This window comes from Plodia interpunctella, chromosome 11 (genome assembly GCF_027563975.2).
Source record: "Plodia interpunctella isolate USDA-ARS_2022_Savannah chromosome 11, ilPloInte3.2, whole genome shotgun sequence".
In the NCBI taxonomy this organism is placed as follows: Eukaryota; Metazoa; Arthropoda; class Insecta; order Lepidoptera; family Pyralidae; genus Plodia; species Plodia interpunctella.
Window position 1 is genome coordinate 414,155 of NC_071304.1, and position 15,565 is coordinate 429,719.

The window sequence follows — 15,565 nt, forward strand, 5'->3', positions numbered from 1 at the left end:
TTGCTTGTTCGTTCCATATTCTTGGAAACGGTTGTCTAACTTTGCTTCGGGATAGCCAGCTGCTTTTATGACAGCATGTTTAGATAATGACACCACAGGTCATTATGTAAAGAATAATAAAAAAAAAACTCATATAACCAATCGTTGTTTTCGATCAAATAATTCATTTCAAAAAAGGGTTTCGGGGCCCATAATCACCCTTTACTGTTTATGAAAAAACGTTCAAATGACTTTCTTATCAAATAAATCTACAAACCTCTTTGTAATTACAGAACTACTTGTTCCACGGCTATCGTATTATCGTATTGTGATCGCAACTTGAAATCGCTCGCGCTACACGCTTTTGATAGCACAATAATGGTCACTTCACACGAAGCAATTAGGCTACTATTTTAGCCCTAAAACCCCGTTTCTCACTATGGCATAGGAACAAAAAATATCTTGTAAAGACACCCTGTAATTATCTTCTATGTCCAGAAATAGCCCACTTACAGTTTGATTATAAATATGCATTTTCGTTTAGTTTTACAAAAAAACAAAGAAAAAGATTATTTATTCGCAAAAACACGAGTTTATATTTTTTTACAATGTGGTATTAAAAGAAAAGCTTAATCCTACATGTTACACCGTCCACGGGTGTGCAAATTTAAATCGAGAGCATGCTGTCATCCCACAAAACAAAATCGAATAAATAAATTAATAAGTAACTAATTAACTAAATTTTTATCTAAATCTATCGTTAAAAAAATCGTTCAAATTATAATTACGTTTATCAATCAGCCTGAGGTGCGTTTTAAATTAATTTAATTAAAACAATTTGTGATATAAAAATGAAACAAATATCTAAAAAAAACATTAATATTATATTTATTTATACTATTAAAGCATGATACATAAAATCCCATCATATAACGTATAACATACAACTTAACATTTCAAATTTATTATTACATAAACTAAGTTTATGTGTGCTTAGACTAGCTTCCAAAGTAAAAACTTACCGCCTCTTTGAGACTAACTTCTAATTCTAGGTATATATTAGAGAAAACATATATTACATATTTGATATAAAGCTTTATATACTTATTATGACACTAATCTATCTTTGATAGTTCGATGTATATTTATAATATTATCTTATCATTTAACATCAATTTTGTATATTTGATAATTTACGCCGACGTAATAATTAATTAAATATCCAATGACGTCTATTGGAATTTTGTCACTCCCTTCTATATTCGGGCTCAAAATACAGAAGTAAGTGAGAAACTACATAACAAATAAGTAATATTTACATCAAACATTTTATATACCCGTTGAAAATCTAAAATATTTCAATAATAGCATTTGATACTAATTATATACATCACAGATTATCTATTAAGATTTTATATACATCTATCAACATATTAAAAAAAATTACTGTACACAATTATTAATAGTAGAGTTGGGCTCACACCTACAATTATATATAATTGAATGCATATTACAAAATCTAGACTAAATAACTACAGCTATATTCATATATACATAACAAAATGGCGCGAATCAAGGTAAATTAGTGTTAGCATTAAATTGAAAGAAAATAAACATCGCTTAATATGTAAATACAATACCCTTTGAAAGGGTTCACTTATGACAAATATTTATAAAATTTAATGTACTTTTTGAAGAAAATATATACTAGAAAACAGCTGCTTAGAAACGATAGTATGTATCATAAAGTTAGCTATTTGAGCAAGCTAAAAATAGCTGACTTTATGTCAAATAGCTAACTTTATGATTTGAGATATACTTTGACAAGACTGACATGTTAGGTTTAACATTGTCCAATCTAAAAGAGTATAGCTATAGCTTTTTTCTAAGGCAGACGGAAAAACGTTTAATGAACTTGTAAAAGCAAAAAAGGATATATATAAACAAATATATTTGAACAACTCACACAGATTGAGCTAGCACCAAAGTAAGTTCGAGACTTGTGTTATGGGATGCCAACTCAACGATACTATATTTTATAACAAATACATATATATAGATAAACATCCAAGACCCGGGGCAATCAGAAAAAAGATCATTTTCCATCTTGACCCGACCGGGGATCGAACCCGGGACCTCTCGGTTCAGAGGCAAGCACTTTACCACTGCGCCACCGAGGTCGTCGGATGGTACAGCATTGTCGCTATTTTTGCTCGACTTATTTATGGATCTATAGTTTGTATGTAGTCTGACAATTCTTTTATTATACTTAATTATAGAAAAACTATAGAAAACGGTGACATATTTACATTTGTTACGAACATATTTTGATAAAAATCAACATCATTTTCATTGCGCATTGGAAGTCGACAGTAGACTAATTTTTGACGTCAATCAACCTACATTAAGTAAAGAATTTTGAATTTGATAAAATAGAATCTACCTCTGTAGAAAAGAAGAAAACCAGGACCTTTTTCCGCCTGCCTCAGAAACGGATTTTACTAGGAGGAACTAGATACAGTCGTTCGCGCATTACAATCTAAACTATAGTGGCCTGGTCTACGGAGTGGAAGCGCGATCGACTGCGAACCGAATCTCACACTATGTCGTGACAGGAGTTCCCGTTGCCGGTCCGGGTAGTCTTCGTCGGCTGTGGTCTGCTGGACATGCCGTCGGTGTACGGCGGAGGGCAGTACATTACCTGTAACAAGTTCATGTTAGACAAATTAAAAAACCCCGACTTTCAATATTCATTTCGCTACAACTTTTGAACCGATTTTGATCAAACATATCTAAGAACCACCGCAGTAAAAGTTAGCTATCAAATAAAAAAACCCGCATCCAAATCGATTCACCCGTTGATGAGCTATGGTGACACGTACACAGACAGACACACTCAGCGGTCAAATTTATACCTAACACCTCTCTTTTTGCGTCGGGGTTTAAAAATAAATGGATAAGCCTAATGTTGTGTCTTTGGGGACTTAAAAGCTAGACTACAAAGATTGAGTCTCAAAGTAGTTTAAGAGACATATGTATTGTACATACTAACTCAACGATACTATATTTTATAACATATACATAACTTCCGAGGGATATAAAAGTTGCATTTAATACTTGTTTATTTTAAGTATATTTTCATAATGAAACGCGAAAGTTCAAAATTTGTTATATAAATATAGGCATATAAACATCCGACACCCAGGTCAATTGGAAAAAGATCATTTGCCATCTCGACCTGACCGGGGATCGAACCCGGGATGATGACCACCACATTTTAGGTTAGAAATCAATTAAGTAAAAATCTATTTTTCACAACATGTAGAAGAAAATATTGATACAACATGGAAACTAGTTAATGTGATACAACCACATGGAAGGAAACTTTAGTTGGCAACCCTTTGAGCACACGCGTAGATCGAACTTCTGGCGAACCCCTCCCACCGCTTGCGATCGCTATAATTTATGGGTTTATTTCAATAACATCAAAGTGAGTTGGTGTTGAAATATTCTTCCTTGTTTTTTTGATAAGAAATATGAAGTAAATCTATCGGTAGGGTTTCAATAATGGTTTCTTATAGCTCCTTTGGGTTCTGTACACGTCTCTTGTGTTTTAGATCAGTTTCGATTTTTGTGAGGTGAATAAACTTGATTTGCTTGAGAACATTGAGATTCGCAGCATGTGCCTACCGCCTTGGAATAAAATTACTCCATACTTCTGGTAGATTACGTACGAGGTGCTTAAGGAATAAGAAGTCTTGACAGCTGATGGGCAAATCAGCATATGCTCCAGATAAAATATCAAAAAACTTATATTCATTTAGATCATTAAGTAGCACCAGAAATCGGCTATATTGCAAGAAGATAAAGCTAAATATAAAACATGGATTGAATTGCGCAGCAGTGACGCACACACAGACAAAGAAAGGACAAAACATAAACTAGGTATATCCTTAGGTATTATTTTTCCATACTATTTCTTACCATTCTAATAGCAACTGAAGTTCTATGATAAAAAGGCGTAGAACACATAGTCGAATCAGTTATATTACGAGTAGACAAGATCACGCTACACGATCACATTCAATACTCTATTTCATACCTTCCTAAAGGCAATCCTGAAGTTCTCCGACAAGAAGGCGTACAGCACAGGGTTGACACAGCTGTTCATGTAGGCCAGCACGTGGGAGACAATCTGCGCGGTCACTGTAGCGTACGTTATGTTGTACTTGTCCAGCGCCTTAACCAGCAGGATTATCTGGAACAATCGAGGACCTGTTTAGCATCCTTACATCCTTACATATTACAAAACATAGTCCTCTGCCGCGTCTGTCTTTTTGTGCGCGATAAACTCTTAAACTACCAAGGTTTTCATCAATAGTGTGATTTCTGACTTAAATAATGTGTGATTTCTGATTTAATAGTGTGAGTTTGGGTGTTTAATTTATTATGTTTATACCCGAGCGAACCATATACTTCATTAATTGAGTCTATGACTTGAAAGGCCGGCAATGCTTCTGTAATGATGGTATTGTAGTTGTTCTTGAACAGCAATCACTTACCATTGAGTGACCGCCATCTTCGGACTTCATACATCACGTTTCCAATAAATAATATACAAATATTTTTCTTATCATGAGATTCCAAAAGGGTTAAAAGAGCTCACTCTAGACAAATTTAAATCATCCCTTCTCTCTATCTAATATAATAATACAACTATATGTAATTTAACATTGTCGGACAAGATAGATGGTTATGTGCAAAGTTAATTTGGAATGCAAAAGTTAGAATGTAGCCACAGTATGTGAGCAATAAAACTGTTGCAATGTCTCCATACATTGTTGTGGTCATCACAGACAGACACAAGATTAAAGATAAATAGATGGAATTGAATTTGCTTGAATTCGGGATAGGGACATCGGGACAGGTGGACTTAAAAAAAGATTTGGACAATATATCATGTAGGTAGTTAGGTAATTTTTGCACTCTTTGCGCATTGTTCAGATTTTAATTTTATTTTCTTTAATTTTATTCTATACCTTATTCATCTTGGACTGAGACAAAAAGTAAACAAAAAAGAAACGTGAAATTAACAAGCCAAACATTTAAGTAATCGACATGACTCCATAAAACAACAACAACAAAAAATTTTACATTAACAGAAAGTAAGAACAAAATTAACAAAGGAATAACGAGAAATAATATTTTTTTGTTCAAGGTTTGTTTACCTTTTGTCTCAGTCCAAGATGAATATAGTTGTATTTTAGTTAGGTACATGATTAGTGTATTTATTTTTGTTAATTCTGAAAAAAGAAATGTAGATCCATAATTTAGACAATTCAAAAAATTTCATTTAGATCAAAAGATTACTTTAATCTCTGTTTAATCAAGCTATATCAAAGTAACTTGGAAACTTACTCAACGAATTAAGTGTTTTTCACGTCATCATTAAAAGGGTTAGTCTCTATTCATTAAAAGAGATAATTGACTGTATTTTTCTTAATTAATCACTCTTAAAACGTTACCTACATTAAAAACCTTTTTTTCCACAATTTGTTAATTTGATCCGACATCGTACCGCTAAAGTGTACATAACTGCGGAATTCTATGAAAAATACAGAAGTAAATATAAATTGGAACAATACATAGGTCAAATTCAAATCTGTTTATATAATTTAGGATGATATACATCTCTTTAGACGTCAAAAAAATTACTTAAACTAAATCTACCGCCGACTTTCAAAGCGCAGTGTGAAGACGAAGCGGCGCAACAAACTTTACCGTAGCCTTTTCTCTAAAGATGTCAATTAACAAATGTAGGTCTGTATGTACAGGTTCCATTATAGCGTATGGCTTTGCCATAAAATAATAGCACTACATATATCATCGGATGTCGTACGAGGCGACTAAGGGACACGTATTGGCAGATAACAATAACAACTGATAGGTAACAATATAACGTAATACAATATGGAGCATCGTCAGGCGTCAAGAGTTTATTTTTTACGGTGATCCTGGCCATGGTAGGATCGAACTTAACGTCTGACAATTACCGACCGAACCGCTCCGATTCTCGATGGCTGCGGAGGTAACCGTGAAAAAGCAGAGAGATAAGTAAAATGAAAAGAAGTCTTGAAGATAGTTATAAGTACTAATTCTGGTAGTTGGGACGTGTGGTTGACTGTACAAGTATAATACTTATATATATAAAACTCTTGCGTAACTGAGTGGGCCGAGTTCACGAACATCTATTTAACCGATGTTTAAGTAACCGGCCGATTAATTTCTAACCATCGTTTAAACAACCCATCAACTGATCACTGTTCACCGTGAAAATTTGAAACAAATCGGTCGGTCAACAAGCGTTCAGAGTGAATTAACAAATGACGTTACATTCTTCATAATATTTTCGAGTCAAAAGTTATAAAAGCCCATTCGAAAATTCGACACTCGCCTCGCGGTTGACAGCTAGGGTTTGCGATTACGTTTGATGAAATTGTACTCGGTTCGAGCCTGACCGAGCGGAAAAAAGATACTTTTTTTTTTAAGTGTATGTTTGTATTTTTTCTTCTTTATTTATTTATTTATTTATTAAAGTTTAAAATAATTAAAGTCGGACCAGTATTTCCGGAGATAAGCGTGTACAAATTAATTTTTACAAAAAAATTTTGAATTTTTTTTTTGACCATTTTGGGGTCAACTTTTCTTTTTTTTTCTAAAGTAGCCCATGTAACTCCTAGGACATCGTCTTCATCTAAATCGGTCGAGTAGTTTTCGAGTTTATCCGTTACAAACAAATAAACTTTCTTCCTAGTATTTTTCGTAATAGTTACGGCGCACTTTGCTCTGGGTCTTTTTGTTCCCCTTTCCAAAACTTCTAAATTTTCTAGAATCGAAGTAGAGGTCCTGATAATTATCTACTGCATTTTTATATAAATATAGCTAGGAAACCAAGTAGAAGAAAGTGACGCGGTGAAAGATCGAAATTAACCTGTACGCACTCAAGCAAACGCAGCACAGCAAATGTCAAAATAAAGCATAACCGACGGTTAAACGGCGATTCCGAGCCCGGTTAAGATGATCGGCCGTTTAAAGGCGCTAACTAATGGTTTGCAAATGGTGAACACCAAAAAAGATGTAATCAGCTGTTGAAGTGTTAAATAGTCGTTTGTTAAAAAGTCGGTGAACTCGGCCCTGACAGACAACGCACAGCCGAAACTACAGGAACAGTGACAGACAGACAGGGCAATGTAGGGGAGCACTAAGAAGGGATTTCATGATTTCCCACGGGAAACGGATTTTTACTCATATACGTGTGTAGTTGTGGAAAAAAGTTACTTTAATATATGTCCTTTTTTAACTAACCCCAATTGAACTTTAACCTGGCACTCGATAAACAATAATTAGGGAAACAATATCCAGTCCGTAGTTACAGCGATACAAGGGAATTAGTATTACCAAACGTCTGTTACTCTGGATTGAGAAAATACCAAAATCTGAAACGTTTCAGCAGAATATTTAGCAATACTACGAAATAACATTATTAAGTCCAATGTTAACATGATTTTAGTAATTATACAAATTTTCTTGTAAATCGTGGCCAAATAAATTCAGTTCTAATTTATCTTAAGTAACATAGCTTAAAATTTTGTGCGGCACGAATATCGGCATGTTTTTCGAAATGTTTTTGACTTATTTCGTAGAACGCTATAATAATTAATTGTTCAATGAAAAATGAAAGTCACAGATTCTAACGAGGGGTATGCTGACACCAGAGACGTTAATCGAGGGTCGCAGACACACGAGTTTTGAATTGTACTTTCTTTCGAGTGATATAGTATACGACACCTGTCTACGACCACAATAATAAAAAAAAAAACAACCAATGCATTATTACAACAACATCTCCTCTTGCTTGTGATTCCTTTACTATCCTTTCCTTTACAGATTTTAAATATATTAAAGCTCTTGCTTCTTACCATAATATTTATGTTTAAAACTATTTATTTACCCTTACATTACATATGATAATATATGTATTTATTGCCCTCATTCTTCAACACCGCCTAAGTCCTATCCTATCGTCCAATAACAATGTAACTCGGCACTGGCAAAAGTAAGCTCTATTGAAGAAGTTTCATTGCCACAAAGAAGAAAAGAAAATAAAAAAATTACAACAACATACATCAAATATTCATGTTCGCAGTAGATAGGTACCTACTTTATATATTTTATTAATATAATCATATTTGCTGCCAGTGTGCATTATAAAAGCTAATTTAAAAAAAGAATACTCATTGCTGTCATTAAATATTAATGTAAAACGACGGAATAGCGCATATTACGCAAAGCTCAGTGCAGATGGCACTACTGGTACAACTAAGGCACACAAACATTGCCAATGGAGGCAAAAAGCGCCAATATTCAATGTTTTGCACATTTACGACCAAAAATACTTCTAATCGTGGTGCGAGTTTAAAGGAAAAAAGGAAGCATTTAGTGGATTATCCTGAAAAATAACACTATTTTAGGGTATGTTCTGCATTATTTGGTCAACTGTGGTCATAAACTGATATAAACTTGATTTTGACTGAAGATCTTACCTGTATGAAGTCCATATATTATTAAGTCTTCGTGTGAAGTGTTCCGAGCTTCTTTTCGATCGTTTACTGGCTCGAAAATTTTACAGCGTGAGGCGTATTCCATAGTTCCATAGTTTTCGTAGTATTTTTATCTTATGTAAAACGATTTTTTCCAATATTACGGCACCCGAATATGCTACATAGTTGTATATTTTCACAAATGAATGCTTACATAATGAAAGGATTAATAAAGTACTCTAAAATAAACGTTTTAATCGACATAGCAAAAGGCGGCAAAGCTTTTGTGTACCTAACATACAGTGCTGTACTCTGGCGGGATAAATGTGCAGTAATTTCCTATCGTATTTGGAACCATGGAATTATTTGGTACCGAAGTACTTTCTAAATCCATGTCTGGATCTGTCTAAATGACATTTGTATGCAGCGAGTTTCACATTTATTTCGACCGGGTTATAATTTATTCCAAGAGAATCCATAATTAATTTACATACAATTTTGCAGGCCGGTTTTTGTTCGACTTCAATTATTACGTACGTTTCGTTTTCAAACCTTAGTTCAAACATGGAATTTGATCCATTCAGAGCAAATTTCGCATAAAAATATTTTTGAGCATTAGAGTTATTGTTTTCGTTGCGTATACCTTTTTCTTTTTTTAAAATAACAAAAATGTACGTGCCCGGGCACAATCCCTCTCATTTTGGGATAGTGGGCACGCTCCCGGGCACGGCACATCATTAGTTTGAATCTTTCGATTAGTTGAAGACGAAAACATTTTTCTATTAAAGGTTGTGTAATATTTTTAAGCGAATGGTTTTCCACATAAGCTTTCACTAGGTATAAATTAAAGAGAGTGCTGGAAGAGGCGTTGTTAAATGATATCTACACTCTTATTACTTTGGTTATTTTCGATTCGGGAGATAAATATAATATAAATAAATAAATATATTAGGACAAATCACACAGATTGAGCTAGCCCCAAAGTATGTTCGAGACTTGTGTTATGGGATACTAACTCAACGATACTATATTTTATAACAAATACATACATAGATAAACATCCAAGACTCGGGCCAATCAGAAAAAGATCATTTTCCATCATGACCTGGCCGGGGATCGAATCCGGGACCTCACGGTTCAGAGGCAAGCACTTTACCACTGCGCCACCGAGGTCGTCAACCAACGTTATCCATGACTTTTATATTAAAGTCGACATTTGGTATGTACAATATTTTGTAATAAGACCCTCAAAGGGTACCTACTCAATAAGAATACAGAGCCTACTCTGAACAGCAAATCCTCCATCAAAGAGACGCAGGCTCTCTTTGGTACTTTGTACTTATTTATAACTTGAAATTATAGTATTTTTTGATAGTTATTGCCCCTAAGACTTACTTTGTATGAGGTAAAGAAAGCGTGTATTACGTCAAAAAATTACATTACCGTTGTCCCCGTTGTACGAAAAGGCAATGGGGAAAACAGTTAGTTAAAATGTCACGTATCCACTTATTTTTCCACAGGGGTAAAATAAGACGGTCTATACAGTGTTTAGGGTTACTGGTATCAAACGCAAAACCTCCTAAAAACAAGATATAGATATATAAAAACAAGCAACTTTTATTCTACGACTTTGATTGTATTCGATGTGATGTGATTCGTAGTGTGTAGAGACGTGCTCATCAGGCTGAACTTTTGTTAAGGCATCATATTTCAGTGTTCAGACTGACATTTTTTTTAATTCTTACTCTGTTACTATGACTCTATCGCTTAATTTTGTTTTTATGTAAATTTATTCAATGTACAGAAAGCATTTTTCTACTGTTTTATTATATTTAAATTATGTACGCGTTTCATAAGTATTATATTTCTTCTCCTCCCAGTTTTTAGCGTTCGTTTTCGACAGTTGATAATTCAATCAATTTATTTTACCTGACAACGGGAAGTAATTTTAATTATTTTATTAATTTCGCGACACCCCGTTAACGGAGACACCGACATCTTGGACAACGGGATAATTCAATCTAATTATTAATGGGGACAACGGGAAGTAATTTAAATTATTTGATTAATTTCCCATTGTCCCCATTAATGCGTCGGTAACGGGGACAACGGGAATACACCTCAAGAAAGACTTAAGCATTCGTTTTCGACAGTTGATAATTCAATCTAATTATTTTACCTCCACCTATTTCTCAAGGACGTAAAGGGTGAACGTAGGCACTCTTCAAAAACGAGCCACATTTAGATTAAATTAATGTTTAGCTATTTTAGTATATCATCTTGTTAAGCATTTGGCGGTAGAACAAGAGTCTAACCGTAATCGTACTACCCACGCTGAATGTTAGTTAAGCATTACCTAAGTAAATTAATTTCCGTCGCTGAGCGTGGTAAGTATTGCTTTACAAACATAATATTGTGTTCTGCGTATTTATACAAATGACATGTAGTGTAATAGACAAAATATCCTCTAAAATATAAACCTCTGGACCGATTTTGATGAAATTTGGCATGCTTGTAATTAAAGACTCGTATCAACCCCCAAATATGATGGGTCGTGAAAGTTTGTATGACAATGTCTGAAATTCACGCGGGCAAAAGCTAGTAATCAAACAATAAATTTTTGACAAGTTTTTACAAAATAGTGAATATTTCAAAAACGACTTAACCTATTTTGATGCCCCACCAATTTAAAAATTCCTACATACCTTTTAAATTTCGTCAAAATCAGACCAATGTTTCGAAAGTTATCGCGTTACAAACGACCAAACAAACATACATACATACAAAAAATGTATTTTTGCCCCAAGTTGACTTATAGACTTCGCTCGCTTCGCACACTCGGTCAATAATCATCGTCAGCCCTTTATATCCCACTGCTGGGTGGAGGCTTCTCTCAATCTAACTAATAACCAAAAACTAATATTACAAAATATCGGTGACAACTAATATAAGTAGAAGTAAATATAAAGTTGGAACACCTTATTATATACTCCTGCATGGCTAATTACAACTCTATCTAAATCGCTGATGTGAAAATTTATCTTTACAATTTAGCTTACATGTAAACGTTTAGTATAAATTATGCAAATTCCCCATTTTGCTAGTCTAGAATACAATCTTCTAGCAAATAGATTTGTGTTATCTGTTATTTGGTTTATGTATATACGAGTATATAGTTTATTATGAAATAAAGTATCATTTTCTGCAATTTAAGTGTTGGCCATATTTTTTACACGAAAGCATAAAAGTATTTCACTTCATCGAGGACATTCCAGCTTACTTTGAAAATTTAGTTAATGACAAAAATTAAAATTAGTAGTTGTACGCCGCGAACTTAGATCTCGTGAACACATTAAATTTTTGTCGAGTTTTTACAAAATTGTGAATATTTCAAAAACTACTTAACCGACTTTGATGCCCCACGAACTTCAAAATGATATGAACAGATCCTACATACCTTTTAAATTTCATCAAAATCAGACCAATGGTTCGAAAGTTATCGCGTTACAAACCCACAAACAAACAAACAAACATACATACATACAAAAAATGTATTTTTGCCCCAAGTTGATTTTCGATTTCTAGATTTATTTAGTCTAATTTTTATAACAAATCGAAATACAATTATGAATAAAAGATACACAAATTAAAAAGTGTCGATAAAAAAAACATAAAAATACGTATATACATATATATTTATGAGTATCTCTCCCTGCTCTACGGCTGTATATAGTGATTGCGAAGTTACGATATCAGAGGTCCTGATCCGCGCGCCTTAGCCTGATGATGAGGCTGTTGTATTTAGACTGCTGAATTACAGATTTTGTAATAAAATATTTACACAAAGGTACATGTTAGTTCCCGAGAGTAAATGTGTTAATAATGCAAAAGCGCAAACATCCCAGTCAAAGTTTAATCTTAAATAAGCTCCCCGATAGTGAAAAAGCTCGGTGGGGAAGCGTCGGATTGAATAAGATAAATGGCCCGAAAGCACATTTGAATATGTAAGAGGAAACATTGAGATGTTACCAGCGAACTGGCTTAGAATTATATTTATTTCATCAAATGTTTCGTAGTATCTTTCTTTTGGATTTTTAATATTCTAACTGTGTTTCGAGGCTTTGCTATTGTGGGAATAACGAATAAACGTAATGTCACACAAAAACGTCTAGATGTTGCCCGGGGCTTCGCTCCCGTGGGAATTTTGAGAAAAAATAGCAATCTTGGATAATGTACCTTTCTAATGGTGATATAATTTTTGAAATCGGTTAAGTAGTTTCGGAGATTAACTACAAACTTACAGAAATTCCCTATAATATTTGTGTAGAGGGGTAGATTAGTAGATATAATACTAGTTTCAGGCGTGAACAATTATCGGTATCGAGCTCGTTGATCTAGCCTCTGTAATATATATGCATGCTGCATGTTATAGTCTGTTGCGCTCGGGGCTGTGACGTCGCGAAGCCCAGGTTCTGCGTGAAAAGTAACTTTACAGTTTTGAATTAGGCTTCATCTTCCTAAAAGACCCTCAAAATAGTTTATTTATAGCTAGTTAAGTACATAGGTACTTCGGCTGGTCAAGAGCCTACTATTTTATCTTTCATAATTCTCAACTTATAAATAAATAAATAGATATATTAGGACGAATCACACAGATTGAGCTAGCCCCAAAGTAAGTTCGAGATTTGTGTTATACTATATTTTATAACAAATACATATTACAGATAATTATCCAAGACCTGGGCCAATCAGAAAAAGATCATATTCCATCATGACCCGGCCGGGGATCGAACCCGGGACCTCTCGGTTCAGAGGCAAGCACTTTTACCACTGCGCCGCTGAGGTCGTCAACTTATTATGACCTATGCTAATTCACAGGCAACCCATAGATTTTTCTACATCATCCCGTCATCTTGTTCGCAGTCTACTTTGACGTCTTGCCAGCGCGATGGTAATCCATCGCGCTGGTTTTAACCAATTATCCCTTTTTATAACTTCCGCACAAAACTTACGATACGATAAGAAATTAGAAGTTACCTGTATAGGACACCAGCACACAGCGAACACGACGACGACTACCACCACCATTCTTGTGACTTTCTTCCTCCCCCTCCTGCTCTCCGCAGACACCCTTCCCCCCGGCGCGCTCTTCCACAGCCTCGTCAGCATGCACATATACAGCACACTGATCAACGCCAGCGGAATCACATACGATGACAGGAAAAAGGACATCTGGAAGCCCAACTTGCTATAACCCTGCTCCTCCAAAAACACACAAGACGAATGATTCCTATGATAATACGCGTATTCCCGCTCCCCGTGACATATCCCTACTGGTATTGCCGTCGTTAGAATCACCACCCAAATTAATCCTATTGCTAGTAACGCATTTTTCTCAGTTCTTATCGACATTGATGCTATTGGATGCACTACAGCCATGAATCTATCTAAAGACATTAACACTAACGTATACACTGAAGCGTGGGCTGTTACTACTATAAAATATTGTACAACTTTGCACCACCAATCACCAAACGGCCATCTTGGCATTACGTAGTCTGTGGCTGTGAATGGCACGCAGAATATGACGAACAGTAAATCAGCGACTGCTAAGTTTATTATCAGTAAGTTGGTTGTAGATCTCATGCCAGGGTTGGCGGCGACTACTAAAACTACCAACGCATTGCCAACTAAGCCTACTATCCCGATGAATCCGAAGAAGATTGGCACAACCCTTGATACGACTTTCTCGAGTAGCTCCCCATTTTCGTATTCACTGCTGTAGTTGCAGCCTCCTAGACTAGCCTCTTCGCTGGTGAGGTTGAGACATATATTGTAGAAGTCGTCTTCAGAAGAATCCATCTTGGAGTTCGTTATATCATTGCTCTGCCTGAAACAAAAGAGGAAGTAAATGAGTTTCCGTCGCTTACTGCCAGCAACAACAATACAATATTCGAATGAAATTCTAGAACAATGCGGTTTAATTTTAAATGCAAATAGGAACTTCTCAGTTATATGTAGTTTCATCTGTCTGGCGTCTGACTGTAATCAAGTTATGTTGAATATGAGTGCTATGTAAAGTTCTGAATCTCAAAAAGTTTGTACCACAAATGTGTAAATAGATAGACAGGTACCTAATTGATATTTCATTGGACATATCGGTTACTATATTCTGATTGCCAATCTGCCAGCAATTCGGGTTTTGCTTATAGTTACATATATTTTCTAAGAATGAAAACACGTCGGCGTTTTCAGCAGTCAAAGTATTTTAAAATTCATCTGGAGACATTTTTTCTGAGCAAAAACGTTGCTTCAATAACTTTGCCATCAATATTTTAATAATGTCGCTTTATGTTGCACATTTTCAAGAATTTCGGTTTAATGACTGCCACGCGAACGTGCCGGCGATAAGAAAAGATGTTTACATATTCATGACAACATAAATCAGAGTGCTGAAGAAACCGCACAAAACATTTAGTGTACAGATGTTTAGTACGAAAATGTGTACTCGTATGTATGTCACATCACTGGGAGTTGTGTAGTTGCGTATTTGGTATTTCCCAGATTTCTTCGAAGCTCCTCCAAAACATGACTATGTAACCTACGTTAATATGAACAGTTAATTAGTTAGAATGGGTTGAACCAGTCTTTGAGGTAAGGCGCGCCCATGCCAAGCGGGTAGAACTGAAGGCTGACGAGCCGCTGGTCGCTCCGAGGAGAGCGACCGAGCCGAGGCCGCCGTGGTAGCGGCCGCCGCGCCGGGACTGTGGAGCGAGAGTAGCACATGGTCCCGGCACAAATGCGGTCGGCGTTGGCATCGTGTGGTTTTAGTGGGTTCAAGTCCCACACACCTGTCCGGCTTCCCGTGGCCGGATGGACGGGACGAGGGTCTTTCCACACGTTAAAAAAAAGTCTTTGAGGTTAACTTTAAGCTGCGCGCCACCGTCGTCGTTTATACAAAAAAAAAGTTTTTATTGACAAGATAC

At 35.3% G+C, this 15,565-nt stretch overlaps 1 protein-coding gene across 1 annotated transcript in view; it reads right to left on the reverse strand.

The window, feature by feature from the left end:
• Nucleotides 1-846: 846 nt before the first annotated feature.
• The window catches only part of LOC128673783 (allatostatin-A receptor), a 33,568-nt gene continuing 18,849 nt past the window's right edge, over nt 847-15,565 (reverse strand). Inside the window, exons 2-4 of the mRNA XM_053751872.1 lie at nt 13,617-14,469; nt 4,082-4,237; nt 847-2,680 (exon numbers count right to left, since the gene is read on the reverse strand). Of these exons, the coding sequence (XP_053607847.1) occupies nt 2,576-2,680; nt 4,082-4,237; nt 13,617-14,441 (1,086 nt within the window). The 5' untranslated portion in view covers nt 14,442-14,469 and the 3' untranslated portion in view covers nt 847-2,575. The remainder of the gene's footprint in view (nt 2,681-4,081; nt 4,238-13,616; nt 14,470-15,565) is intronic.